Source organism: Choloepus didactylus, chromosome 1, assembly GCF_015220235.1.
Source record: "Choloepus didactylus isolate mChoDid1 chromosome 1, mChoDid1.pri, whole genome shotgun sequence".
Lineage (NCBI taxonomy): Eukaryota > Metazoa > Chordata > Mammalia > Pilosa > Megalonychidae > Choloepus > Choloepus didactylus.
In genome coordinates this window covers 201,571,377-201,598,277 of record NC_051307.1, presented here as the reverse complement: position 1 = coordinate 201,598,277, position 26,901 = coordinate 201,571,377, and the positions used below count along the sequence as shown (strand labels likewise).

At 59.9% G+C, this 26,901-nt stretch overlaps 1 protein-coding gene across 4 annotated transcripts; it reads left to right on the top strand.

The window, feature by feature from the left end:
- The first annotated feature begins 1,724 nt into the window (after positions 1–1,724).
- On the top strand, positions 1,725–26,901 carry CELSR3 (cadherin EGF LAG seven-pass G-type receptor 3). 4 transcript variants are annotated; one of them, XM_037850370.1, is made up of 36 exons: positions 1,725–5,454; positions 6,863–7,513; positions 7,917–8,142; positions 8,450–8,565; positions 8,936–9,024; positions 9,133–9,290; positions 9,887–10,050; positions 10,345–10,470; positions 10,560–10,729; positions 11,174–11,359; positions 11,915–12,031; positions 12,414–12,585; positions 12,753–12,894; positions 12,984–13,104; positions 13,423–13,606; positions 13,925–14,026; positions 14,230–14,244; positions 15,365–15,459; positions 15,618–15,827; positions 16,124–16,319; positions 16,560–16,715; positions 17,112–17,286; positions 17,809–17,976; positions 18,212–18,338; positions 18,431–18,637; positions 18,938–19,040; positions 19,266–19,378; positions 19,838–19,917; positions 20,439–20,565; positions 21,000–21,116; positions 21,223–21,371; positions 22,081–22,196; positions 22,560–22,718; positions 23,245–23,445; positions 24,168–25,056; positions 26,612–26,901. In XM_037850370.1, exons 1-36 carry the CDS (start codon positions 1,725–1,727, stop codon positions 26,637–26,639), a joined length of 9,885 nt encoding a protein of 3,294 aa, XP_037706298.1. In that variant the 3' UTR covers positions 26,640–26,901. The 4 variants fall into 4 exon arrangements, with proteins under 4 accessions (XP_037706298.1, XP_037706294.1, XP_037706289.1 ...); XM_037850366.1 differs by having other exon boundaries at positions 18,866–19,040; positions 20,442–20,565; XM_037850361.1 differs by having other exon boundaries at positions 18,866–19,040.

Here is a 26,901-nt window from a genome sequence, read left to right as displayed (position 1 = left end):
GCGGGGGGGTGGGGGGGTTGTTCTTTAGATTCAGAGACGCGGGAGGGCACAACTGCAGCAGTGCCGCTGGACAGCTCTCCGCAGCCACGTGGAGCGCTCGGGAAGAGTGACTCACGGGAGCGGCGTCTCTCGGAAGCGAAGAACAGGAGGGGCGAGAGGATGCGCCGCCTGATTGGTTGGTGGTGATGTCATAGGTAGTTCCGGGAGGTCAAAAGTACTAGGTCAGGAGCTCTAGCTAGTTTGGAGCAGGATCCGCCCCATCCGGAGAGCCGCGCCCTGAGGAGCGTTCCGGGTCCTGGCCCTGCCTTGTCCTTCTGTCTCGGGACGCCCTCATCCCCCGCACATGGCGCTGCAGCCTGTTTTCGTTGCCGCCCTCTACGGACCAGCCCGCAGAGTGCCTCCTGGGTTATATGTCCCGGTTAGCCTGAAACTCTCGGAGTCCCCTGTCCCTAAACAATGAGTCCGCCGTGGGGGGCGGGGCCTCCCATTGTGCCAATAGAAACAATGACTCTCTGATTGGAACGCTCTGCCCTCCTCCTCCCTCCCCGCTCATCTTCTGCAAAGTCGCTCTGCCAGCACTGCCGATTGGTCAGCCAAGACTGGAGTGTGCCAGTAGCTGCACCGCACGGGGAGAGCTGGACTGAACCACGGGAGGAGGACTGGGACTCCGTGGGTTCCCTCAAGGGGTTAAGCGACGTGGTCGTGTCGGGCGAGAGGCGGAGATCTGGGAGAGCTGGGCTCGCAGCCGTGCGACCACGCCGGGCGCCACGTGGCGTCCCAGAGGCTTAGGACCTGTGGCCTGGTGAGGGGTGTAGCCTCCAATGAAGTAGCTTCCAGCCCGGGAATCCGCTGAGGGCCCTCGGGGCATGGAAGAGTCTGATCCCTGTCCCCGCAGACTCAGACTTGTCACCTCCGTCTCTGCTCCGCATGGGCGCTCCAGACAAGCAGATGATCTCGATATGTTTAATGAGTTAAAATTCGCTGTTCCAGCAGTTAAAGCTATTGTTCGGGCTGCTACCACCCCAGATCCCCGTCCATCGTCCCCGCCGTCCCTAGGATTCCACATGGTTCACCTGCCCAGGGTCATGAGAACGCTTTCTCGGCATGTACTGGACAACAAATTTTCAGACCAAAATCCAGGGCAAGGTTCTGGACTAGTTTTTAGGAAGTGGGGACAGGAGACCCGCAAGCAGAAGGAAGGCTGGGATACGACGAGGGTACAGCGCCAGAGGGTGAGGGAGGCGGGTGAGGGGGGTGGCGGCGAACCGGGAGGGCGGATCCAGAGGCGGCGAACCTCCGAACTCTATTCAGCACCGTGGGCAGCACCTCTACCCTCAATAAAGATGGCCGCAACAGCTTCGGTCTGCAGAGCTGCCATGCGCGACGGGTTGTACCACCGGGTTTGGGGTGTCCGGGCGGAGGTGGAGCGAACCATCGGGGCGACCGGGAGCCATGTTGGAGCGGCGGGAGGCGGCGGCAGCTGCAGGGATGCTGTGGTGGGGGCGGCAGGAGCTGGGGCCGTACGCCAAAGGGGCTCTGGCCGCGGAGTAGATGGTGCCCAGAGGGTGGCGGCGGTGCGGAGCGACAGGCCGAGGGGCGGAGGGCCAGGGCAGAGGCAGGGGCCCGGGAGGGGGCCCGCGCGGCTGGGCGGGCCCGGCGGGCCCAAGGCCTGGGCCTTGGCCTGAACGGGGGTTGGCGGAGGCCGTGCTGGGAGGCAGGGGGTAATGGCGAGGCGGCCGCCGTGGCGGGGTCTCGGGGGGCCGCCGACCCCAGTCCTCCCGCTCCTCCTCCTCCTCTCTTTGTTCCCCCTCAGCCGGGAGGAGCTGGGGGACAGCAGAGGCCCAGGGGCAGCTGCCGCTATGGGAACCCGGAGCGGCGGTGGAGTCTTAGTTCTTTGTCCCGAACCGCCCGGGGTCCAAGAGAATGGGGAGCCTGGCCTGGGAGTCAGGAAGCCGGTCTTTTTGGGCCTCCGAGGGGGAAGGCAAAGCGCCCGCAGTGTCCGAGGCACCCCTGAGCAGCCAGACGCGAGGCTGCGATCTGAGCATGGGGCCCAAACATTGAACAGCCGCGGGCGAGAAACAGGACCGGGACCAGGGTCTCTATTATGCTGGCGCCCGGAAGTCTCTTCATGTGGGCGGACAGGATCCTTGCAGAGAGGTGGGCTGTCGCCAGAGGCTCTGTTCCCAGGATTCCTGGGCCCTAGGGACAGTTTGCCCCTCCCTTCGGACCTTTTGGCTCGGCCTGGTGGCCCCAGGCCGGCGTCTTCCCCTGGAAACGCTGGGAGAGGTACCCACAAAAGGGTGGGAAGCGCGCGCTGCTTCGGAAAATTATGGGTGCCGGGGCACCAGGGTCAGGGCGAGAGAACTGCGACATCCCTGGCGAAGAGGAGAGCCCCTCGTCCGGACTGTCCTCCTTGGGTTGTGGGGTCAGGTCCCGGGTTAGACTCAGCACCGCGCACATCGAGGACAGCTCCCGCTCCGTATTCAGCACCGCGCAAGTCTCGGACAGCTCCTGATCCGGCGCCCGAGCGCATGCGCCCCCGCGGTCTGCTCCGCCGCCGCTTCCTTCCGCAGCGCCCCGGACCGCGCCCCCCGGGAGTGCTGGCGGAGCCAGGAACCTGGAGAATCCCCCCAGCAAGCCGGTCCCGCCCCCGTCGCGCCGCGAACCGCCACCCGCAGTTTCCGCAGTACAACTACCAGGCGTTGGTGCCCGAAAATGAGGTGGCGGGCACCTCGGTGCTACGCGTAGTGGCTCAAGACCCGGACGCCGGCGAGGCCGGTCGACTAGTCTACTCGCTGGCGGCGCTCATGAACAGTCGCTCGCTGGAGCTGTTCAGCATAGACTCGCAAAGCGGCCTGATACGCACAGCTGCCGCGCTGGACCGCGAGAGCATGGAGCGCCACTATCTGCGCGTAACCGCACAAGACCACGGCTCGCCGCGCCTCTCAGCCACCACCATGGTGGCCGTGACAGTGGCCGACCGCAACGACCACGCGCCAGTGTTTGAGCAGGCGCAGTACCGGGAAACGCTTCGCGAGAATGTGGAGGAGGGCTACCCCATCCTGCAGTTGCGTGCCACAGATGGCGACGCGCCGCCCAACGCTAACCTTCGCTACCGCTTCGTGGGGTCGCCCGCAGCGCGCGCCGCCGCCGCGGCTGCCTTCGAGATCGACCCGCGCTCGGGCCTCATCAGCACCAGCGGTGTGGTGGACCGCGAGCATATGGACAGCTACGAGCTGGTGGTGGAGGCCAGCGACCAGGGTCAGGAGCCCGGGCCGCGCTCGGCCACCGTGCGCGTGCACATAACCGTGCTGGACGAGAACGACAACGCGCCCCAGTTCAGCGAGAAGCGCTATGTGGCGCAGGTGCGCGAGGATGTGCGTCCTCACACGGTGGTGCTGCGCGTCACCGCCACCGACCGGGACAAGGACGCCAACGCACTGGTGCACTACAACATTATCAGCGGCAACAGTCGTGGTCACTTTGCCATCGACAGCCTCACGGGAGAGATCCAGGTGGTGGCGCCGCTGGACTTCGAGGCAGAGCGAGAGTATGCCTTGCGCATCCGGGCGCAGGACGCAGGCCGGCCTCCCCTGTCCAACAACACGGGTCTGGCCAGCATCCAGGTGGTAGACATCAATGACCATGCACCTATCTTTGTTAGCACACCCTTCCAGGTTTCTGTCCTGGAAAACGCACCCCTGGGCCACTCTGTCATCCACATTCAGGCAGTGGATGCCGACCACGGGGAGAATGCCCGACTGGAGTACTCCCTAACTGGTGTGGCACCTGATACACCTTTTGTGATAAACAGTGCCACTGGATGGGTCTCTGTGAGTGGCCCTCTGGACCGAGAGTCTGTGGAGCATTATTTCTTTGGTGTGGAGGCCCGAGACCATGGCTCACCCCCACTGTCTGCCTCAGCCAGTGTCACGGTGACTGTGCTGGATGTTAATGACAACCGGCCTGAGTTCACAATGAAGGAATACCACCTACGGCTGAATGAGGATGCGACTGTGGGAACCAGTGTGGTCAGTGTGACTGCTGTAGACCGTGATGCAAACAGTGCCATCAGCTACCAGATCACAGGTGGCAACACCCGGAACCGCTTTGCCATCAGCACCCAGGGGGGTGTGGGTCTGGTGACACTGGCTCTGCCACTGGACTACAAGCAGGAACGCTACTTCAAACTGGTGCTAACCGCATCAGACCGTGCACTTCACGATCACTGCTATGTGCACATCAACATCACAGATGCCAACACTCACCGACCTGTCTTTCAAAGTGCCCACTACTCAGTAAGTGTGAATGAGGATCGGCCAGTGGGTAGCACTGTGGTGGTCATCAGTGCCTCTGACGATGATGTGGGTGAGAATGCTCGTATCACCTATCTCCTGGAGGACAATCTGCCCCAGTTTCGAATTGATGCAGAATCAGGGGCCATTACGCTACAGGCCCCTCTGGACTATGAGGACCAGGTGACCTACACACTGGCCATTACAGCTCGGGACAATGGCATCCCACAGAAGTCAGACACCACTTATGTGGAGGTGATGGTCAATGATGTAAATGACAATGCTCCACAGTTCGTGGCCTCCCACTACCCGGGACTGGTCTCTGAGGGTGCCCCACCTTTCACAAGCGTCCTGCAGATCTCAGCCACTGACCGGGATGCTCACGCCAATGGCCGTGTCCAGTACACTTTTCAGAATGGGGAAGATGGGGATGGAGATTTTACCATTGAGCCCACATCTGGCATTGTCCGCACAGTACGGCGGCTGGACCGGGAGGCAGTGCCAGTGTATGAGCTCACTGCCTATGCAGTGGACCGTGGTGTACCCCCACTGCGGACTCCGGTCAGCATCCAGGTGACAGTGCAGGATGTGAATGACAATGCACCCATCTTCCCAGCTGAAGAGTTTGAGGTGCGGGTGAAGGAGAATAGTGTTGTGGGGTCAGTGGTGGCCCAGATCACCGCGGTAGACCCCGATGAAGGCCCCAACGCCCATATCATGTACCAGATTGTGGAGGGGAACATCCCTGAGCTGTTCCAAATGGATATCTTCTCCGGAGAGCTGACGGCACTCATTGACCTAGACTACGAGACTCGCCAGGAATATGTGATTGTTGTGCAGGCCACATCTGCCCCTCTGGTCAGCCGGGCCACTGTTCATGTCCGCCTGGTAGACCAGAATGACAACAGCCCTGTGCTCAACAACTTCCAAATCCTCTTCAACAACTATGTATCCAACCGCTCAGACACCTTTCCCTTGGGCATCATTGGGCGCATTCCAGCTTATGATCCTGATGTTTCCGATCACCTCTTTTACTCTTTTGAGCGTGGCAATGAGCTGCAGCTGCTGGTGGTCAACCAGACCAGTGGGGAGCTACGACTCAGCCACAAGTTGGACAACAACCGCCCACTAGTGGCCTCCATGTTGGTCACTGTCACAGGTGAGGGGCAGTGGGAAGGCAAGGGATCCAGTGACCCTATCCTGTCAGAGCCTCAGTCTGTGGCTCCATGGGGCACCCCAAATCAAAGAGGGATTTCCAAAAGAATCCCTCAAGCACTGTGTCCCAGCATCCCACCTAATAGGGACTCTGCATAGGTTCTTGTGAGTCTCCATAGAACCATAAAGATTCCAGGGCATCTAGCAGACTCCATAAAGACTGTAAAAATCTGCTATTCTGGGGACAGGCTGTACCCCACCCCACCCCTTGAAAGGCCTGGAATCCTGGGGTAATGCTTTGGAGGTCTCAGACAAAGCCAGCATGGGTCAATCATGCCATACCTCTTTTCAGATGAAGGGTCATTTTGGGTCTAGTCTGACCCTTACAGTCCAACCCAACCTGTGCAGGAGGGGGAAGCCAATAGATTAGTGGTCAGGAAGCATGGCTTACTCTGACAGCTTCTGAAAGAGAGTGGGCCCACATTGGCCTGGGTGCTGTCCAAGGGGCTGACTGAAGCTCTGTGCATCAGGAAAATAAGCAGAGGTCCATCTGCCTCCTTCCTGCCTCCACTGCCCCATGCTTTCACAAACCTCTCCCTAATGGGGAGGCGGGGTGGGGGGCGGGGGGCGGTGAGGGTAGGAGAAGCTCTTACTGTCCTGCCTACTACAGACTACAGAGGTTGGGGGGCAGGTTTTACTGGTGCTCATTCTCCAAGTCTGGAGCAAGGACTCCTGGTATTGCCAGAGAAGGCACAGCCTTCATTTGTCCCTCAGTTAATCCAGCAACCCTAGGGTCTGGGGACAAGGTGAATAAAGCATTCCTAGGGGTGGCCACTGAGATCACAGGATCCAGTCTGGGATGGCAGGCAGCTCACTGACTCATGAATGCTGGGGTGGGGAGTAAGTGGTGGAAGACCCTCCTGTGTCCTGTGTCCTGACCTCAGGGTTCTGAGAGATGGGGGTTGAGTGGTCACTGGCCCAAGGCCCCCTCTAGTGCCATGGGAGAGTAGTGTACTCACCCATGAGAGGTAAAGGGTGGGTGGTCCCTGATCTGGAACCCTCCTTGTTTCCTGGAGGGAATGTTTTGTTGGTTCTGTTCTGCTTGGAAGAGGAGAATGGGTGGCCAGTGGTCCTGGCTCCTCTGTATTCTGAGTGAGGGTGGCCTACTGACATGATAATTTGGGGAGGGCCCCTCTTGTGTGCTGTTTGGGGAAGCGACTTCCTGAGGCATAGGTGCTGTGAGGGTTTCTTGCTCCCTGACCCAGACTCCTCCTTATGTGGGTGGAAGAAGCAGCAGCTTGTTGACACCTTGATGCTGGGGGAGCTGGTGGTCACTAGCCCCAGCCCTCTTGTGTCCCAAGGAGGGAACACTACTGACCCTAGGCTGACTGCTGCCACTACCCCGTCCACAGATGGCCTGCACAGCGTGACGGCACAGTGCGTGCTGCGTGTGATCATCATCACGGAGGAGCTGCTGGCCAACAGTCTGACCGTGCGCCTCGAGAACATGTGGCAGGAACGCTTCCTGTCGCCGCTACTGGGCCACTTCCTCGAAGGTGTGGCCGCCGTGCTCGCCACGCCCGCGGAGGACGTCTTCATTTTCAACATCCAAAACGACACGGATGTAGGGGGCACTGTGCTCAACGTGAGCTTCTCGGCGCTGGCACCGCGCGGGGCCGGGGCGGGTGCTGCAGGACCCTGGTTCAGCTCGGAGGAGCTGCAAGAGCAGCTGTACGTGCGCCGCGCCGCACTCGCTGCTCGCTCTCTACTCGACGTGCTGCCTTTCGACGACAACGTGTGCCTGCGGGAGCCCTGTGAGAACTACATGAAGTGCGTCTCCGTGCTGCGCTTTGACTCGTCCGCTCCCTTTCTGGCCTCGGCCTCCACGCTCTTCCGACCCATCCAGCCCATCGCCGGCCTGCGCTGCCGCTGCCCGCCGGGCTTCACGGGCGACTTCTGTGAGACAGAGCTCGACCTCTGCTACTCGAACCCGTGCCGGAACGGCGGCGCCTGCGCACGGCGCGAGGGCGGCTACACCTGCGTCTGCCGTCCGCGCTTCACCGGTGAGCCGAGCATACGGCGCGGGGCTGGGGACGGGGCCAGAGCTGGGTGAGCCTAAGTCAACCCGGGGGTCGGGGGAGCCGGTAAGGAGTGTGCATCATCGTGGAGCCAGCATGGGCTGTTGTGGGCCGCGGTTAATTAGAGCCTGTCCAGAGGTCGCCTAGAGCCCCGCGAAGGAATAGTGGCCTTGGGCAGGGTTGATGCTATGAAGGAGGCGTGGCTGTGTTCAGGGTACGTGATCGTGGACAGGGCGAGACTACGGGGTGGGCGTGGGGGTGGGGCGGGGCCCGACCTATGGAGACGTGTCCACCGGGTCCTTGGAGGAGGCAGCTTTGGGAGATGCGGCCCCGCTCTTGCAGGGGTGGGGCGTGGTGGAGGCCGCCTCTGACACGGCTTGGTCCCCAGGCGAAGACTGCGAGCTGGACACGGAGGCCGGACGCTGCGTGCCGGGCGTCTGCCGCAACGGGGGCACCTGCACCGACGCTCCTGACGGCGGCTTCCGCTGCCAGTGCCCGGCGGGCGGCGCCTTCGAGGGTCTCCGCTGCGAGGTGGTCGCGCGCTCCTTCCCGCCCAGTTCCTTCGTCATGTTCCGCGGCCTGCGGCAGCGCTTCCACCTTACGCTGTCCCTCTCGTAGGTGCCCGCCCCGCGTCTCTGCACGTCTGGGTCCTGACGCCCTAATGCGTCTCCCCACGGTTCCTACCTGAAAGACCCTGACTCCGATTCTTGACTTCCCCTTCCTGACGCCCCGCTCCGATGTCTCAGTGCGTCATCGTCTCTGATGTCACTGCACTGCTCTGGCGTCACCCACCGATCCCGAGCTCCATTTTCGTTTCCACTCACCCCAGCTGGGGCGGACACCCCGCGAATCTTCCCGTCGCAGGGATGGTGGGTGTGAATTAGTGCACAGCTCCTGACATGTCCCGCCCTTCCCACCCAGGTTTGCAACAGTGCAGCCTAGCGGGTTGCTTTTCTACAATGGACGCCTGAATGAGAAGCACGACTTCCTGGCCCTGGAGCTTGTGGCTGGGCAAGTGCGGCTCACATATTCCACGGGTGGGTGCCCCCACGGGACGTGTGTGTGTGTGGGGGGGGTGGATCAGTGGGTGCATGTGTATGTGGTGTGGTTGGGAGGAGGGGTGAAAGCCCTATATTCCTGCGGATTTGCCTCATTGCACAGCTGAGCACACCTCTGTGCCAAACAACAGTGAGGCCTGAGCCATTCCCTGTGGAAAAGGGCATCTCTCCAAGAAGTGTGTGCTGCTTTTATCTCTCCAAAGGCACTCTGGTCCAGTCAGGGTGGTGAACAGTGAGGGAAGTAATCTGGCCACATCCAGGTTGACCCTGGGATTGGCTGTGCCTACATGACTGGGGATGATCTGACTCAGAAGCTCCGGAAAACCCTCCATACACATACCTCCCACAGGTGAGTCCAACACAGTGGTCAGCCCCACAGTTCCAGGGGGCCTGAGAGATGGACAATGGCACACAGTGCATCTGAGATACTACAACAAGGTAGGCACTGTCACTGGCATGGGAGTTTGGGGAGGAACTGGGATGCCAAGTTCTGCCCCTCAGTGGTCACCCTGGGGGCCTTGTTGATTCCTGTGCCTGGGTCCCTAGCCCCGGACAGATGCCCTAGGTGGTGCCCAGGGCCCCTCCAAGGACAAGGTGGCTGTGCTGAGTGTGGATGACTGTGATGTGGCTGTGGCCCTGCAGTTTGGGGCTGAGATTGGCAACTACTCATGCGCAGCTGCGGGCGTGCAGACGAGCTCCAAGAAGTGAGGCCCCCAACCCCTGGTCCCCATGCCCTCTGCCTGCCAAAGCCCCCTCCAACCCTTCATATACCCTGCTCCTCACCTTAGCCTGACAAACTTCCCTTCTTTTCCCCTAAACCACCAGACTTCCATCTCCTTTCTGATACCCTCAAAGTCTACCTCATCTTAACCTCCACCCTGTATTCTATCCCAAACTCCCCACTCCCCTACACTGTCCCCAGACACCCAAGTCCCCCCAAAGTTTCCACTCCCCACCCTGGTCTCTCTAATGCCCCATCACTCCACCAACTGCTAAATCCCATACCCAATCCCCAGACTCGCTGCTTTTCCATCCCTACCCAAACACCCAAATGCCCTACTCCTTCATCCTAATCCTCCACCTCAGCTCCCCTCCCTTTCCCCAGAACATCTTTCTTTCATGAGACCCCCTTACAGCCCTCAAATTGAATGAAGTAAGGCCCCCAACCCCCTTCCCCGGCTTGAACTCACCCCACCCAATCACCCTACCCTCTGAGTCCCATCTCCCACTTCCTATGGCTCCCAGGAGCAACCCCACCCCAGCCCCAATCCCACCAGTGACCTGGACCCCTGACCCCCAGGTCCCTGGACCTGACAGGTCCCCTGCTCCTGGGGGGTGTCCCCAATCTCCCCGAGAACTTCCCCGTGTCCCACAAGGACTTTGTCGGCTGCATGCGGGACCTGTACATCGATGGCCGCCAAATGGACATGGCGGCCTTCGTCGCAAACAATGGCACCATGGCAGGTAGGCCTGTCACTCCCACCAGCCCCACCCATGACTCTGCCCTCACAATGGAGAGGGGGTTGGAAGGCTGCATGGCATGACCTCAGATCTCATCTCACCATGGTCTCATTTGATGGCAAATATCATGTCACAGCTCAGCCTTTAGGGCCCAACTCCTACCAACCCTGAGAGAACATGGGGTTGAGATCATGGCCCCTCTTGCTCCCTCTGAATCCCTACAGCATGTCCAACATTCATGCCTGGCCCCACCCCACCCCCATGGTCTCACATTGCCCATGTGTCTTTCTCCCCCAGGCTGCCAGGCCAAGCTGCACTTCTGTGACTCGGGCCCCTGCAAGAACAGTGGCTTCTGCTCAGAGCGCTGGGATGGCTTCAGCTGTGACTGCCCCGTGGGCTTCGGTGGCAAAGACTGTCGGCTCAGTGAGTAGGCAGCATGGGCAGGGGGGGCCTGCAGTGTAAGGTATGTTCCTCAGGTGGGGCCTGTGACACTGCTTCTCTTATCCCCTCAGCCATGGCCCATCCCCACCATTTCCGTGGCAACGGCACCCTGAGCTGGGACTTTGGAAGTGACATGACTGTGTCTGTGCCATGGTACCTGGGGCTGGCATTTCGGACGCGGGCGACACAGGGGGTCCTGATGCAAGTGCAGGCTGGGCCACATAGCACACTTCTCTGTCAGGTGTGCCTACCTTCTTGACCCCTCCCTGGGCCCTCAGCTCTCTGACCACCCAACAGCACTCCTGTGGGTTTAGGCCTATGAGACAGCCTACTTTTTCTGCCAGGTATACTGACCTCACCTGGCCTTGCTCTGGACCCTGGTCCTGTTCCTTGATCTTCTTCCCCACCATGATATCTTCTGCAAGTGCAGGGCACCAGCACAGCTCCCTCTTGTGCCAGCTGCACCAACTCACAACTTCTTGTCCTGACCTCTGTCCCCTTACCACACTATTAGCTGTGTGGTGTCTCCTGGCACAGTGCTCTCCTGTCCTGGGTATGGCCTCGACTCCATTGTTTTGACCACTGATACTCCTGACCTCTGAGCCACTTCATCTCACCTCCTGACACTTATAGTCCCAACCCAGCTTGGCGCTCTGACCCCATGACTTTCCCTCTCTACCCACAGCTGAATCGGGGTTTGCTGTCTGTGACAGTGACCAGGGGTTTGGGCCATACCTCCCACCTCCTGCTGGACCAGGTGACTGTCAGTGATGGCCAGTGGCATGATCTGCAGCTGGAGTTGCAGGAGGAGCCAGGTGGCCGGCGAGGTCACCATGTCCTCATGGTCTCACTGGACTTTAGTCTCTTCCAGGTCTGACTTCTGACTCATTCTCAGGCTCCCATCCAGACTCACCTCATTTGACCCCACCTCTAGCCCAGCTCCTCTCAGCTCCCTCTACTGCACCCACTCTGATGTTCTTCCCTCAGGCCCCCTCCTCATATCCCTGTTCTGAGCCTACCCTGCCAACCAAGGTGATACACTATCAGGCCCCCCTCGTATCAGGGAGGTCACCCAGATTTCTGAGCTGGTTTTGGGGTACCTCTGCCACTATCACTTTGCCCAATTTCTGGAAGCCCCTTCTGGTCTCTGCTCCCCAGATCAGGATCATGGAATTTCAAGGTCATTCTAGGTCCAGGAGGGGAGAACCTGTCTGAGCCCAGCTCTGGACCAAAACTGCCTTGCCACCCCATCCCATGCCCAGCAGGTCCTCCATGCTTGGGAACATCTCATACCCAGATCATTTCCCTGGTACAGGGGGACAGAGCATGTTTGTGCAGGGCTAGGACAAGGCCCAGATTGACCCTGGGATGGGGGAGGGGTCTGACAGGCCTCCCCGCCTCCAGTGCTGACCTCCCCCTCCCCTAGGACACCATGGCCATGGGGAGTGAGCTGCAGGGCTTGAAGGTAAAGCGACTCCATGTGGGAGGACTGCCCCCCAGCAGTGCGGAGGAGGTTCCTCAGGGTCTGGTTGGCTGTATCCAGGTAGGGGTCAGCATGGGCACATGCTATGGGGGCATTAGAGTCAGAGATTAGAGCTCAGAAGCTTTTTGGGACCTGAAAATCTGTACTCAAGGGGATATTGGCATGAGGCAGGGTGACCTGGAGCCTGCATGGTGTCTGAGGACTTTCTGTGGTGTCAGAGGTCAGAGTCTAGGTTAGATTATCAAGGTCACTAGGGGTCCCTTGCAGGGATTGAATTGGAGATGTCAGGATTAGGGTCTGGGATGCTTTTTTTGGTGGTGGGGGGAGGTCTGGGGTCATCAGATCAGGTGTCAGGGGTCATCAGACCAGGTGGCTAGCTCAATGATACTTGGGGCTGAGGTGCCTTGATGTGCGTCTCACCCCTTGCTGGCTGTGTCCACAGGGGGTATGGATTGGCTCCACACCTTTGGGGTCCCCAGCCCTGCTGCCCCCCAGCCACCGAGTGAATGCAGAGCCTGGCTGTGTTGTGACCAATGCCTGTGCATCTGGACCCTGCCCAGCGCATGCCGACTGCCGAGACCTCTGGCAGACCTTCTCCTGTACCTGCCAGCCAGGTGGGGCCTTGAGAGAGTTTGGGGAAGGATGGTCTGGGCAGGAACCAGAGGTCCATGGTGAGGACTTGGGGGCCTGGGGAGCTTACAGGAGGCAGGACTGAGAAGAAGTTTCTGCTCTCCAAGCTCTGGCCAGTGTCCTGATCTTCCCAACACAACCCACCCTGCAGGTTATTATGGTCCAGGCTGCGTGGACGCCTGCCTCTTGAACCCCTGTCAGAACCAGGGGTCATGCCGGCACCTCCCAGGAGCCCCCCATGGTTATATCTGTGACTGTGCAGGTGGCTATTTTGGGGACCACTGTGAGCACAGGTGAGGGCTGGGGTTGAAGACGATGGGGAGACCTGATTCAGGAGTCACTGAGATGTCACTGAGGCATCTCACTGGTTGTCCACCCCCAGGATGGACCAACAGTGCCCCCGGGGCTGGTGGGGGAGCCCAACCTGTGGCCCCTGCAACTGTGATGTTCACAAGGGCTTTGACCCCAACTGCAACAAGACGAATGGGCAGTGTCGCTGCAAGGTACGCCTGGATCCTGACCCCTGACCTTTTAACCCTTCTCCGGACATGATCTGTGATTCTTATCCAGCTTGCTGATCTCTGCCACCCAAGTTGGGCCCTGGCCTCTTACCCCTGTCCTGAGACCTAAGTACCAGCTCTCATCCTTGAACCCTGACCCTCCCCTTGCCTTTCATTTGAGGCCCAAGTCTTCCTTCTAGTCTGTGAGTACTGTTCTTTGACCCTTTCCCTTGACTTCACTCTTTCCCCAAACCAAAACCTGAGATCCCCTACCTTAAGAGCTGACCTCTGACCTTAGGCTCCTGACCCATCCTCAAACAGGAGTTCCACTACCGACCGCGGGGCAGCGACTCATGCCTTCCATGTGATTGCTACCCTGTGGGCTCCACCTCGCGCTCATGTGCACCCCACAGTGGGCAGTGCCCCTGTCGCCCAGGAGCCCTTGGTCGCCAGTGCAACAGCTGTGACAGTCCCTTTGCAGAAGTGACAGCCAGTGGCTGCCAGGGTGAGCAGGTTCCCCCCCAGTTCCACATGTAGAGGGCTGGCTCTGGCATACCGCCACCGAGTATCAGTGGTGTGCTTGGCTCCTTGGGTAGGGACGCGGGGAGGCTTCTTCTGAAGGAGAACACTTACGCCCAGGAAACCCTACATTTGATGCCAATACTTTGCTTACTTGTCACAGAATCTAGGCTGGCCTTACCTCCTAGCAGGCCAGCTCCTGTGAGGCCAGCGGGGGAATGGTGGGCAGCGGGGTGGGCTGGGTAATAGAGGGCTGCGGATTCGGCAGCCTGGCCACCTGGCCCAGCACCTCTTCTCTCCCCAGTGCTCTATGATGCCTGCCCCAAGTCCCTGAGAGCTGGTGTTTGGTGGCCCCAGACCAAGTTTGGCATCTTGGCCACGGTACCCTGTCCCAGGGGGGCTCTGGGTGAGTATATGGGAGGCAGAGGGTGGGGGTGGGCCTGTGCTCTGACTGCTGGAGCCACCCCTTCTCCTGATCTGGGTGGCCAGGGAACAGGAGTGGGGTGGGGGTCCATGTGGGTCCCTTGCCCTCTCTGACCTCTTAGGAGCTCTGGGTCCCTCCCCGTTCCCTCACTGAGCCTCCATCTGTTTCTCTTGGCTTCTGGGCAGGATTGCGGGGTACAGGTAAGGGGTACGTGTTTGCACAGGTGCGCTGCCCCCTCCCACTGCCAGAGCTTTTGCAGACCCCTCCCCACTGCCTGAGATCTCTAGGTCTTTAACTGCTGCCTGAGGTCCCTGCAAATCCCACCCTGCTGTCCAAGGTTTCTAAAAGCTACTCCCAACTGCCCGAAGTCCCTGGAGGCCACTTCCTGTTGTCTGAGGTCCCCAGAGGCCCTTCTCTGGTATCTGAGGTTCTCACAGATGCCTCCTCACTGCCTTAGGACCCTGCAGTTGCCTCTTTGCTGCTTGAGATCCTTGCAGATCCCTTCCCAGTTCCTGAGGTCCCTACATACCTCTCCCTATTTCCTGAGGCCACAACACCACTGAGGGTCCCTCCGCATTGCTTGAGTTCCCTGCAGAACCTTCCCTGCTGCTTGAGGTCTCTGACATGGCCGGTCAGAGAATTGTCTGTGTACGCATGCTCATGTGTGTCTATGTGTGCGTCTGCACGCATCTGTCTCTCTTGTGGGGAGGGTTTTGTGTTTAAGTCAGGTTTCCTTTTGCTGGTGACCTTGAGCTCCCTTGGGGCCCAGGTCAATTCTTCTTATTCAGTTCTCCATCCCAATCCCACAGACAAGGAGAGGGATTGTGGAAAGTCATCACTGGGGCAGTTAAAACTTGTGTGTGCCAACCCTCCTCCCTACCCCCACCTCACTTTGGTTGCAGAATACTCATGGGAGACTTCATCTATGTTGTTGTGTGTGTGTTTTTGTGAAAGAGGATTGTTTATCTGTGCGCTTGTCCTGGTCCGTGCGTCTGTGTGTGTGCAGTATGAGTATCAGTGTGCCTGTGTGCTTGGCCCTGAGCCACATGTGAGTGTGTGTGGAGGGGCGTGCCTGTGGCCTGCCCGTGTGCTCTCCTTCATATGACTGGTGGTTCAAGATAGTCCACAGGCCCCTGGGGAATTGACTGACAAGGAGCTGGGGCCTGCCTGGACTAGGGGCTGGGACTGCTACATCCAAGGGTCCAGCCACAAATGCCTACAGCTCTGGCCTCTGCCCAGCTCCCCTTGGCATAGGGGAGGGTGCCAATTTCTCAGCAAAGGTGTCCTGACCCCAGGCCTGACCAGGGTTGCCTGCCCCAGGTGCTGCCACGAGGCTGTGTGACGAGGACCAGGGCTGGTTGGAGCCTGACCTCTTCAACTGCACATCCCCTGCCTTCCGAGAACTCAGCCTGCTGGTGAGACTCCGCCTAGATCTTGCCCTGCATCCCAGACTTCTCCTGCCCCCAGCCTACTTCCTGGGCTGTTTGTGATTGCCCTTTAATCCAGTCAAACCTTTCCCCTGAGAAGCTTTCAAGAAGGGCCTGAGAGACCACCATCATCTTTGTTTTGGTAGTTGGATGGCCTAGAGCTCAATAAGACAGTCCTGGATACCGTGGAAGCCAAGAAGCTGGCTCAGCGGCTGCGGGAAGTGACCAGCCATACTGATCACTACTTTAGCCAAGATGTCCGAGTCACTGCCCGCCTGCTGGCCCACCTGCTGGCCTTCGAGAGCCATCAGCAGGGCTTTGGGCTGACAGCCACGCAGGACGCCCGCTTCAACGAGGTGTGGCTGCCTGCTCTGCTCCAGGCCCTCTGACCCCCCGTTTCCCCAGCCCTGGCCACCTAGCCCCATCCCCTGGCCCCAGCACCTCCTGGCCCTTCCCCTCTCCCAAATCTGATCCCCAGTTTATCTCCCTGCTGACCTCTGGGGGAGCAAAGGCGCGGGGTTTCTCCTCTTCCATTCACTAACGCTGTGCCCTTGCCTGCTGGTGCCTCTCAGTCCAGACCCCTCAGCCCTGCCCTGTCCCCTCACACGCCCTCACCACCTGACTGAGCCCAACTCTATTTCTCTCCTCCCAGAATCTGTTATGGGCGGGCTCTGCACTGCTTGCTCCAGAGACCAGGGACTTGTGGGCGGCACTGGGTCAGCGGGCCCCTGGGGGCTCCCCAGGCAGTGCAGGGCTGGTTCGGCATCTGGAGGAGTACGCGGCCACACTCGCAAGAAATATGGAGCTCACCTACCTGAATCCTGTGGGACTGGTGACACCCAATATCAGTGCGTGGCAGGTGGGGTGGGGAGGGCAGGGACCTGAAGGGCCAAGGGGCTGGACGTTGTGGATGCCATTAGTGCCTGATGGGCAGGGTGGGCAGGAGGCTGTGCTGCCACCTTCAATGACGATGGCAAGGAGCCTGTGGGTTGTGGGACTTGGGTGCAAGATGGCGGTGGGGAGACTGTGACCATCAGCACAGGGAGGAGGGTCCTCCATGGCCCTCATCCCTCTTCCGCCCTTGGCAGTGCTCAGCATCGACCGCATGGAGCACCCCAGTCCAGCCCGGGGATCCCATTGCTACCCCCGCTACCACAGCAACCTCTTCCGGGGTCAGGATGCCTGGGACCCTCACACCCATGTGCTGTTGCCTTCCCAGTCTCCACGGCCATCCCCACCTGAAGGTGAGAGCCCTGGGGTGACCCCTAGGCCAGGCCCTAGCCCTCTGGTCCCCTCAAGTCAGACACCACATTGTCTTCCTGACAACCCTTCTGTTCCCATACCTCCCCCCACATCAGTCCCCCTATATGAGACTTGCCCACATCAACCCTCTACCCTGCCCTCGCCACAGACCTCCCTTTCCCACATCTTCTTCTGTTAACACAGATGACTATTCCAAGGCTTGACTATTCAAGGCTAAGCCCTGGGAAGCTTGTGCCCCCTCATGGAGCTCCTGGTCTCCCCCTTGCCCAGTTCTGGTCCTACAGGAAAGAGACTTGATGCTGGGTTGGTTTCAGAGATGGGTTGGTGGGTGCTCAGCATCAGAAGTCACTCAGGGGCTCCTCCCCATCCCCTGGCAGTTCCACCCACAAGCAACATCAACATGGAGAATTCCACGGCCTCCAGTGTGGTCCCCTCGCCAGCCCCCCTGGACTCTGAGCCTGAGCCTGGGATCTCCATTGTCATCCTCCTCGTTTACCGCACTTTGGGGGGGCTGCTCCCTGCCCAGTTCCAGGCTGAACGCCAGGATGCCAGGTACCACAAGAGTGGGGTACCCCCAGACCCCTCGCCCCTGAGCTTCCCTGCAAGTTTCTACCCAGCCCAGCATCTCCTCTTTTGGTAGGCAGGTGAGCAGGGGCACAAACATACAGAGACATTCCTGGCCTTGTTCAGGTCCCCTACGAATCATGTTCCCTGGAGTTGTACAAAGTGGCAGATGTGGAGGCGCAGCCAGGGGCAGTCACATACAGGAGAGGTACCGGAAGAGACAAGCCAAACAGATGAGATAGGCCACTTGATAGGGGTGGGTGGGAGAGGCAAATAGGCACAAACTCCAGTCTGGATGATGGGTCTGGGAGCTCCTCTACTGCCTGAGGAAACCCACCATTTCTGCAGGACCCTAGCCCCTAGACCCCTGGTCTGGGAGCAGCATCGCCCAGCAAAAGCTGGAGGGGTTGTCAGAAGCAGCCCAGGGTCAGACGTAACAAGTAGCGTAAGGGCAGGACAGGAGCTTGGAGAGGTCAGCGGTGTCCAAGCCCAGGTGGTGTGTCTCCTCAGGCTCCCCCAGAACCCTGTCATGAACTCCCCGGTGGTGAGCGTGGCTGTGTTCCGTGGGCACAACTTCCTAAGTGGTCTCCTCGAGTCCCCGATCAGCCTTGAGTTCCGCCTGCTACAGACTACGAACCGGAGCAAGGCCATCTGTGTGCAGTGGGACCCGCCTGGCCCGTGAGGACCACTACTCCAGAAATCCCTGGTTCCCCTGTTAGCTCCTGGGAGGCCAACTGATAGTCCCAGCCCATTCCCGGGGCTCCCATGAATGCCCCTGTGCAGCCAGGCCCCAGAGGAATGCTGTTCCCCCACCTTAGGCCCCCTCAGCCCCTCCACGATCTCTCACAAATCCCCACTGGCAGGGGCTTTCTTCCCAGAGGGGCTGGGAGGTCTAACTGCTCTGTGGCCTCAGGGCGGACCAGCACGGCATGTGGACCGCGCGGGACTGTGAGCTGGTACACAGGAACGGGTCCCACGCACGGTGTCGCTGCAGCCGGACGGGCACCTTCGGGGTTCTCATGGATGCCTCCCCCCGCGAGGTGAGGCTGCATTCAGAGTTCCGCTGGTGCAGGAATCCAAGGGGGCAGGAGGGCTCTGCCCGACTCCCCAGTGACCCTCCCTGCCCCCACAGCGGCTAGAGGGTGACCTGGAGCTACTGGCCGTGTTCACCCACGTGATGGTGGCAGTGTCTGTGGCAGCGCTGCTGCTGACGGCGGCCGTCCTGCTGAGCCTGCGCAGCCTCAAGTCCAACATGCGTGGGATCCATGCCAACGTGGCAGCTGCCCTGGGGGTGGCAGAGCTCCTGTTCCTACTGGGGATCCACAAGACGCACAACCAGGTGCAGGGTCAGGGCCGGGGCCCTGTGTCCTGATGACCTCACCTGGCCCCAGGAGGGCCTGGGGCCTAAGCTCAGGGCCAACTCTCAGGGATGCTGAAGGTGGGATCAGGGTTAGGGGCGGGGTGCTGTGGTTTAGGGGTCAAGGGTGGGAAGCAAGTGCCTGGGGTGGTGGGGGTCAGAGGTGGTGCCAGGCAGGAGAGGTCCTGATGCCCTCCACCCCACCCCCAGCTGGTGTGCACTGCAGTCGCCATCCTCCTGCACTACTTCTTCCTCAGCACCTTCGCGTGGCTCCTTGTGCAGGGGCTGCACCTCTACCGCATGCAGGCTGAGCCACGCAACGTGGACCGCGGCGCCATGCGCTTCTACCACGCCCTGGGCTGGGGTGTTCCTGCAGTGCTGCTGGGTGAGGGCCCCACCCAAGGCTGTGACTCCCTACCTCCACCCAGCCCATGGGGCAGACCCCTGACCCTATCCCCCAGTCCTGATCATGACCCCCAACCTCCACCCCCTGTGCCATCTGCTCGGGGTAGGCGTCTGCTCCACCCTCACCTCCATCTTCCCCCAGCCGTGGGAGTTAACAGCAGCTCTGGAACACACTCCCTTGGCCCTCCCCTCCCCCTTTCCCCAGGCCTCGCTGTTGGCCTTGACCCTGAGGGCTACGGGAACCCTGACTTCTGCTGGATCTCAATCCACGAGCCCCTTGTCTGGAGCTTCGCTGGCCCTGTGGTCCTTGTCATCTTGGTGAGTGGCCCACATGCAGCGCTGCCTGTGTGCCTCCCTCGGGGCCCTGCAGGCGGCCTGGACTCAGCCTCGGTTTCTGGTTTCTGGTCACTGAGCAACCACTCCCTATTCAAATGGCCTGGAAATGGGTGGCATGGGGTCAGGGACTCGAATGCCCCTGTCTTTCTGGGTCTGTCTCCTTGACACCATCTCTCAGCATGTCAGCCCCCCTGAGAGTTCCCTAACTGACTCTGTGACTCTAAGCCCCTCTGTTTCTAATTTCTGTCTCTGTGTGTGTGTGTGTGTGTGTGTGTGTGTGTGTGTGTGTGTGTTTCTCACCGGCTGTATCTCTCCGTGTGTCTTGGTCTCTCTCTGTCCCTGTCCCTGTCTATCTCTACCTCTCACTATCTCTCTTTGTCTCTCACTGTCTCTGTCTCTCTCTGCCCTGCCTCGGCCCCACACATCCGGCTGTGTGTCCAGATGAATGGGACCCTGTCTCTCCTCGCGGCCCGCACCTCCTGTTCCGCTGGGCAGAGGGAGGCCAAGAAGACCTCTGTGCTGTGAGTCGGCTGACTGGGGATTCTCAGGATGACAGCCCCCTCCCGGGTGGGGTCTGGGGTCCCTGGAGCAGCCCTGGTGCCGGCTGGGCTCCAGATTCCAGCTCGGAGGATGAAGTCATGCCCACGGCCTGTCGTCCATCTCCTGCCCTCGCCTTACTCTATGGCCCCCAAATGTGCTTCTGCCCTGTTGTCTCTCCTTGTGCCCTGGGTCTCTCCAGTGTTTCCCATGTCCTGGGTGCCTCACCTTGCAGACCCACTTATCTTCCATGTTTTCTCTCATAACCCCAAAACTCCTGTGTGTTTTCTCCATGTCTCCTCATGGCTCCCTGAGTGCTCTCCTGGTTCTTTCTGTCTGACCTCCCATCTCCCCCTAGCGTCTTCCCGAGGTCCCCCCCATGTTCCTGTGTGAATTCTCTTTCTTCCATGCCCCCTGCGTGTCCCCTGCATCTCCTCCTATGTCCCTTGCATGTCCCCTGCCTGACCCCTGTGTGTCCTCCCGTGTCCCCCCACTGTATCTGCAGCAGGCACCTTCGAAGCTCCTTTCTGCTCCTTCTGCTGGTCAGTGCCTCCTGGCTCTTTGGCCTCCTGGCGGTCAACCACAGCATCCTGGCTTTCCACTACCTCCATGCTGGACTCAGTGGCCTCCAGGTAACTCTGGCACCCCTCCCTCAGCCCAGACCCAGATGGGGCTTCAGCAGGCTGGGTCTGACCCCCAGGTGGATGACTAATGCCAGGCTGGGTGCTGACCCCAGGCTGGGCACTGACCCTGGATTGACCTTCACCAACAATGGGGCTCCTTGCCCCTTGCTGATCCATTCTGACATTTGCTGACTCCGGTCACTCATGTCACACTGACGTCTCACTGCCCTTGCTGACTTTTCCTGACTCCCTTTGAGCCCCCCTTGGACTCATCACCAACTCACACTAACCATCATTGACTTCGCAGTCCCACCATGACTTATGCTGACCCCTAACTGACCCTCAAGGTGGCCCTACCCTGACCTTCTCTGACCTCATTCTGATCTCTCAGTGACCTTCACTGACCTTTCGTTGACTCCACACTCCCCCTTGGCAACCCATAGGGCCTGGTGGTGCTGCTGCTTTTCTGTGTCCTGAATGCAGATGCACGGGCTGCCTGGACACCAGCCTGTCTGGGCAGGAAGGCAGCGCCTGAGGAGGCGAGGCCAGCACCTGGGATGGTGAGAGGTGGCCAGGGCTAGGGAGCAGGCTGGGGGGCCCTGAGATGCCAGAATTTGAGGCCTTTGCAGGGCTGACTCACGCTCCTGTCCCATCCCCGTCCCTCAGGGGCCTGGGGCCTACAACAACACGGCCCTCTTCGAGGAGAGCGGCCTCATCCGCATCACTCTCGGTGCCTCCACTGTCTCCTCAGTGAGCAGTGCCCACTCGGGCCGGGCCCAGGACCAGGACAGCCAGCGGGGCCGTGGCTACCTCAGGTGGGTGGATGGCCTCCTCGTGAGGGGGACGCTGGGCCAGGCAGGGCGGAGGGGGCAGTGAGAAGGGCTTTCTGGGGCTGTCTCTCTGGCCTATGGGAGTTGGTGACCATGGGGCTGAGGGGGACAGGGCGGGTCTCTGGGGGCCTGGGATTGGTGTAGAGGCAGCATTTGCTGAGGCAGTGACTGCAGGGGGGTGGTTTGTAGCAGGTGGACTTGAGTCTAAGAGGCTATGCCTTGGGCCCCCAGGGTTTGAGGGAGACACACGCAGGACAGTGAAATGCTCAAGTTTGGATTGGGTCAGAGAGCTTCCGGATGGGGGGGTGGGATAGAGAAGCACCATGAAGCTGGCCCCTTGTCTCCTGCTTTATCGTGAGGTCTATGTTACTTCCACTCCAAAGGGAAACAAGCCCTTGGGCCAGGACCTGGTCATTTTCTCCTCTGAAGAGGCAGAGCTGGAACCCTCTGGCCAGCCATGGGCTCAAACTGCCCCTCATGAGGGGTTGACATCACAAGGTCCTAGGGATGGTAGTGCCACCCAATCTGTGCTATCTGGCTCCGTGAGCCAGAGCCTGGACCCTTCCTGCTGCCTGGGCCCAGATGCCTTCTGCCACCATCCCAGGGATGCCCTCAGGGCCATTCCACATGCAGCTGGCCGTGCACTCACAGACACCCTGGCCCTCCTCTCTGATGGGGTCTCCTGCATATCCAGGGACAATGTCCTGGCTCGACATGGCTCAGCTGCTGACCACATTGACCACAGCCTCCAGGCCCATGCTGGCCCCACTGACCTGGATGTGGCCATGTTCCATCGAGATGCTGGCGGAGGTGGGGACCTGAGCTGAGGATGAGGGAAACAGGATCACTCCCTGATCCCCCATTTTTCTACCCCATACTGAGAGTAGCAGCTGACTGCGGTAGGACAAGCTGCCCCCAGGTCACGGCCCCAGGAGGCAACCCCTTCCCAGCCTTGGCTACCCAGATCCGTTCCTAACCCAGCCCACCCTCTAAGTCCCAGATCCTCTATTCCTGCCCCACCATGAACTCTTCCCAGCTCCCCAGCCCCAAGCCCCTTGCTGTATGTACCCACCCTCAAGACCCTTCAACCCCAAGCTTTCTCCTCCTCCCCCCAGTGCTTCTCCTCCCCAAGCCATTGCTAGACCCTCCTCCCTCTGACCTTCCCAACCCCAGGTGCAGACTCTGACTCAGACAGCGACCTGTCCTTGGAGGAGGAAAGGAGTCTGTCCATCCCGTCTTCAGAAAGCGAGGACAATGGCCGGACACGAGGGCGATTCCAGCATCCACTCTGCCGGGCAGCCCAGAGCGAGAGGCTTCTCACCCACCCCAAAGGTACCAAGGGACACCCCATTGTCCACTTAGATGTGACCTGGGGACCCTCTAATGACCTCTGAAGATGCCCTGGGACTGACCCTTTAGTAACCTCTGGGGCTCCTATCCTGGGGTCATTGTTGGGACTCCCACTCCTGTCTTCCATCCAGCCTCCCAGCAGCACCCTGCTGGCTAGAGCTCCAGGAACTGCCTGGACAAGAGAGTAACATGGTCAGGGGCGTTACTGTGTGACATGGCATCCTTCCGGCCCCTCATCTGCCCTGAGAGTTGGGGTTCAGCCTGGTCTTCCTGACCCCTTAGCCAGTGTCTGTTCCCCTCCAGTGCAGGGTGGGAGGCTTATCAGTAACCACCTCCCTGGCTGGTTCCTTTGATCTCTGAGGAGATGCTTTCCTGTCTCTACCTCTACACAGTGAGAACAGCCCAGGGTTCAGGGGTCACTGGGGTCAGGGATCCCTGAGCCTCGAGTGCAGGGGCCATGGGTCACTGAGATCAACACAGGCTCCTGTAACTTTCTCTGGTTCCCCAGATGTGGATGGCAATGACCTCCTGTCCTACTGGCCAGCTCTGGGGGAATGCGAGGCAGCCCCCTGTGCCCTGCAGACCTGGGGCTCCGAGAGACGCCTGGGACTGGACGCCAGCAAGGACGCAGCCAACAACAACCAGCCAGACCTGGCCCTGACCAGTGGGGATGAAACCTCCCTGGGTCGGACCCAGCGCCAGAGGAAGGGTATGATCCTGGACCCATGCCCTGACCCAGGGAATTTCTGCCTCCTGATCCCAGAGTGCGTCACAGGGAACCCGAGAGCTGCTCCTTCTTTGATCTGGGGGGTGTGGGGGGGCGCCTGCTCCCCTACCCTGCTTCACAGGTCCGTGGGGTGGGGACTGCCCCGTCCCAACCTGTCCTGTACCATGGGGACCCCAGGGACAGCTCCTGCTCCCACCCAGGAGATTCCCGCCCCCACCTTGACCCTAATCTGCTTCACAGGGACCCTGGGAGCTGCTTCCTCCCAGACCCCAAAGCCCCTTCTCTGATCTGGAAGGTTCCTGCCCTTCTGTGCTGCTTTACGGGGACCCCAAGGGTTGTTTCTGCCTCCACTCCTGCATCCCAAGGACCCCAGGGACTGCTCCTTCCCTGATCCAGAGCATTCCTGCCCCTCTGAGCCCAGTGTGCATTGCTGGGACCTGGGGGCTGCCCCTGCTCTAACCTCAGCAGGAGAGGTTTGCCCCTACCCCTGCACCCCTGAGAATGCCCCTGTCCTGACCTGAGGGGTTCCTGCCTCTCTATTCTAGCTCCTGTCCTGCTGCCTCTCTGGAACCCCCAGGGGTCCAAGAAGTTTCTGTTCCCAACCCTGTGTCCCAGGGATCCCAGGGGCTGCTGGTTCCCTAGGTTCAAGGAATTCCTGCCTTCCCTGCTCCCCACACACAGACGCACACACAATGTCCCCACAGGTATTCTGAAGAACCGGCTGCAGTACCCACTAGTGCCACAGGCTCGAGGTGCCCCTGAGCTGTCCTGGTGCCGTGCAGCCACCTTGGGCCACCATGCTGTGCCAGCTGCCTCCTACGGTCGCATCTATGCTGGTGGGGGCACGGGCAGCCTTTCACAGCCAGCCAGCCGCTACTCATCCCGAGAACAGCTGGACCTGCTCCTCCGGTGGCAGCTGAGCCGGGAGCGACTGCAGGAGGCCCCTGCCCCCATTCTGCGTCCCTTGAGCCGGCCGGGTTCCCAGGAATGCCTGGACACCACGCCAGGCCGTCTGGAGCCTAGGAATCGGGGCAGCACCCTTCCACGGAGGCAGCCACCCCGGGACCACCCTGGTGCCATGGCTGGCCGCTTTGGCTTACGGGATGCACTGGACTTAGGGGCGCCCCGTGAGTGGCTGAGCACACTGCCCCCACCCCGTGGCACCCGGGACCCTGACCCACAGCCCCCACCTCTGCCCCTGTCTCCCCAGTGGCAACTCTCAAGGGACCCCCTCTTGCCATCCCGGCCCCTGGACTCTCTGTCCAGGAGATCGAACTCACAGGAGCGGCTGGACCAGGCACCTAGCCGGCACCCCTCCCGGGAAGGCCTCGGGCCACCTCCACAGCTGCTCAGAGCCAGGGAAGACCCAGCCACTGGTCCCAGCCACGGCCCCTCCACAGAGCAGCTGGACATCCTCTCTTCCATCCTCGCCTCCTTCAACTCCTCAGCCCTCTCCTCCTCTGTGCAGTCCTCAAGCACGCCCTCGGGCCCCCACACCACTGCCACGCCTTCTGCCACAGCCTCTGCGCTTGGACCCTCCACACCACGTTCTGCCACATCCCACAGCATCTCAGAGCTCTCTCCAGACTCAGAGTAAGCAGGGTGCAGCCACCTGCTCCCGCCCTTACCAGCTTAGGGCAATCACCCGTGTACCCTGCCCTAAATTCCACTGTGTAGCTGCCCTAAGTCCAAGAATAGGGTGGAGGTTGGCAGACTGGGGAGGGCTAACCCAGGCTCAGCACAGCCAGGGGGCCAGAGGCTGAGGGCAGAAATCTGGCAGGGATTCGGGGCATGATCAGCAGGGACTTGTTGATCATACGTATGGGAGCAGACCCTGGTCCTGCACTGAGGAGGAGAGTTGGAAGATAGGGCTTGAGGGGGAGGTTAGGAATCAAGGCCCAGTAGTGGGAAGTAGCTTGGTAAGTGCAAGAGGCAGAAAGGAACGGAGTCTTGGCTTGAGAGGCTTTGCTTGGGGAGTGAGGGGTTGTATGGGGAAAGGAGGGGCCGGGGTAGTGCCAGGATATAGGTGCCTGAAGAGCTCAGCTTTGTCAGAGAGTAAATCCTTCATTCATTTATTTATTCAGTCAATATTAAGTTCCTTCTGCCTATGGGTGCTGTGGGGTGGGGCGCACAGGAATTGTTTGGGACCTGGTGCAACTCAGATGCTTATGGGGCATCTGTGGGGTAGGAAGTAGAAGACATTACTGGGAAGCAGCTGGATACACGGGCCTGAGCTCAGGAGAGAGTGGGTCTTCAAGAGCACCCCAGGGAAACCGGGGACATCCATGTTTTAAGAGGTTGGGGGAGGGAAACCCATGAAGGAGTCACAGAAGTGGTGGAAGAGGAGAGGGGAACCAGGAGTTGCCAGGCCTTGGAAGTCAAAAGGAGAGCTGAGTTTGAAGGAGGAACAGCTGGGTCAGGCTCTATGGGAGTCTGTAGAGTTGAGAGAAGTCTTTGTGAGGAAGGGGACCCTAGGGATGGAACAGGGTGCCAACAGAACCTGGGCAGGACCACGAGTTGGGAGAAAACAAAGGATGGAGGGGCAGGGGGATTTTGGGGCCTGATGCCCAGGACCCTGGAGGGATGCTAGGTGGTGGGGATGATAGGAAGCTGACCCACCCCCTGGGTTCCCCTGCACCCTCACCTTGGGGTCGGGCTGTGTTGGGGGTGGCCTGGAGGGTTTCTGAGCAGGGGTTCAGGCTCTGGAGTCATGCAGATTTGAGTTTGAGTTCTGCCTCTTACTGCACAAGCAATGTGACCTTGGGCCGATTACTCGACTTTTCTGTGCCTCAGCTCCCTCATCTGTAAAATAGGTCTGTAGTACTGACTCTTTGCAATGTGAAGATTTATGAGACAATGTCTGTTAAATGCTTAACATGGTGTCCCTACATGGTAGGTGCTTGCTAAGTGCTTAGAGAAAAGACCTAGGCAATCCAGGGGCCTTGCTGATGAGTCTGGGGATCAGAATGGGCCAGAGGTGCTGAGAACCCGGGATGGTCCCCTCAGGGGGCACCCTGAGGTGGAGGCAAGGCTAATGGAAGTGGCGAGGGGGTGTGTGGACCAGGCTGGGTCCTGGGAGGGGTTCCAGAAGCACCTGACTCAGGGTTCTCTCAGCAAGGACCTTTGATCTCTACATTCAACTCTGCAGAGTTCCCAGAAGTGAGCGTCATTCCTGAGGGGCCAATGGCGCAGACGAGGAAGAGCCAAGAGCAATGAAGGATGGGGCTAAGAGAGAGACTTCAGGAGTCAGGGGCTGATGCCAAGGCAGCCCCCACCCCTCTAGCTCTCCCGTTGGCGTCAGTGCTGAGGGTCCTTGCGCGTCTGTGAGCATGCGTGTGATGGGTGTGGGGCAGGGAAACTGAAGGGAGGATTTTTATACGTTTTGTACCTTTGTAACCAGAGAGATATGTTTATGTTATTTTTCAGCATTTCTGTCTC

What these genes read in the sequence shown, in the direction of transcription:
- CELSR3 (XM_037850361.1), top strand. Translation starts at nt 1,725, where the DNA reads ATGGCGAGGCGGCCGCCGTGGCGGGGTCTCGGGGGGCCGCCGACCCCA. An exon ending in GTGCAGACGAGCTCCAAGAA is followed by an intron (nt 9,291 to 9,886) that starts GTGAGGCCCCCA and finishes CCTGACCCCCAG; the next exon opens with GTCCCTGGACCTGACAGGTC. An exon ending in CTCCTGTACCTGCCAGCCAG is followed by an intron (nt 12,586 to 12,752) that starts GTGGGGCCTTGA and finishes CCCACCCTGCAG; the next exon opens with GTTATTATGGTCCAGGCTGC.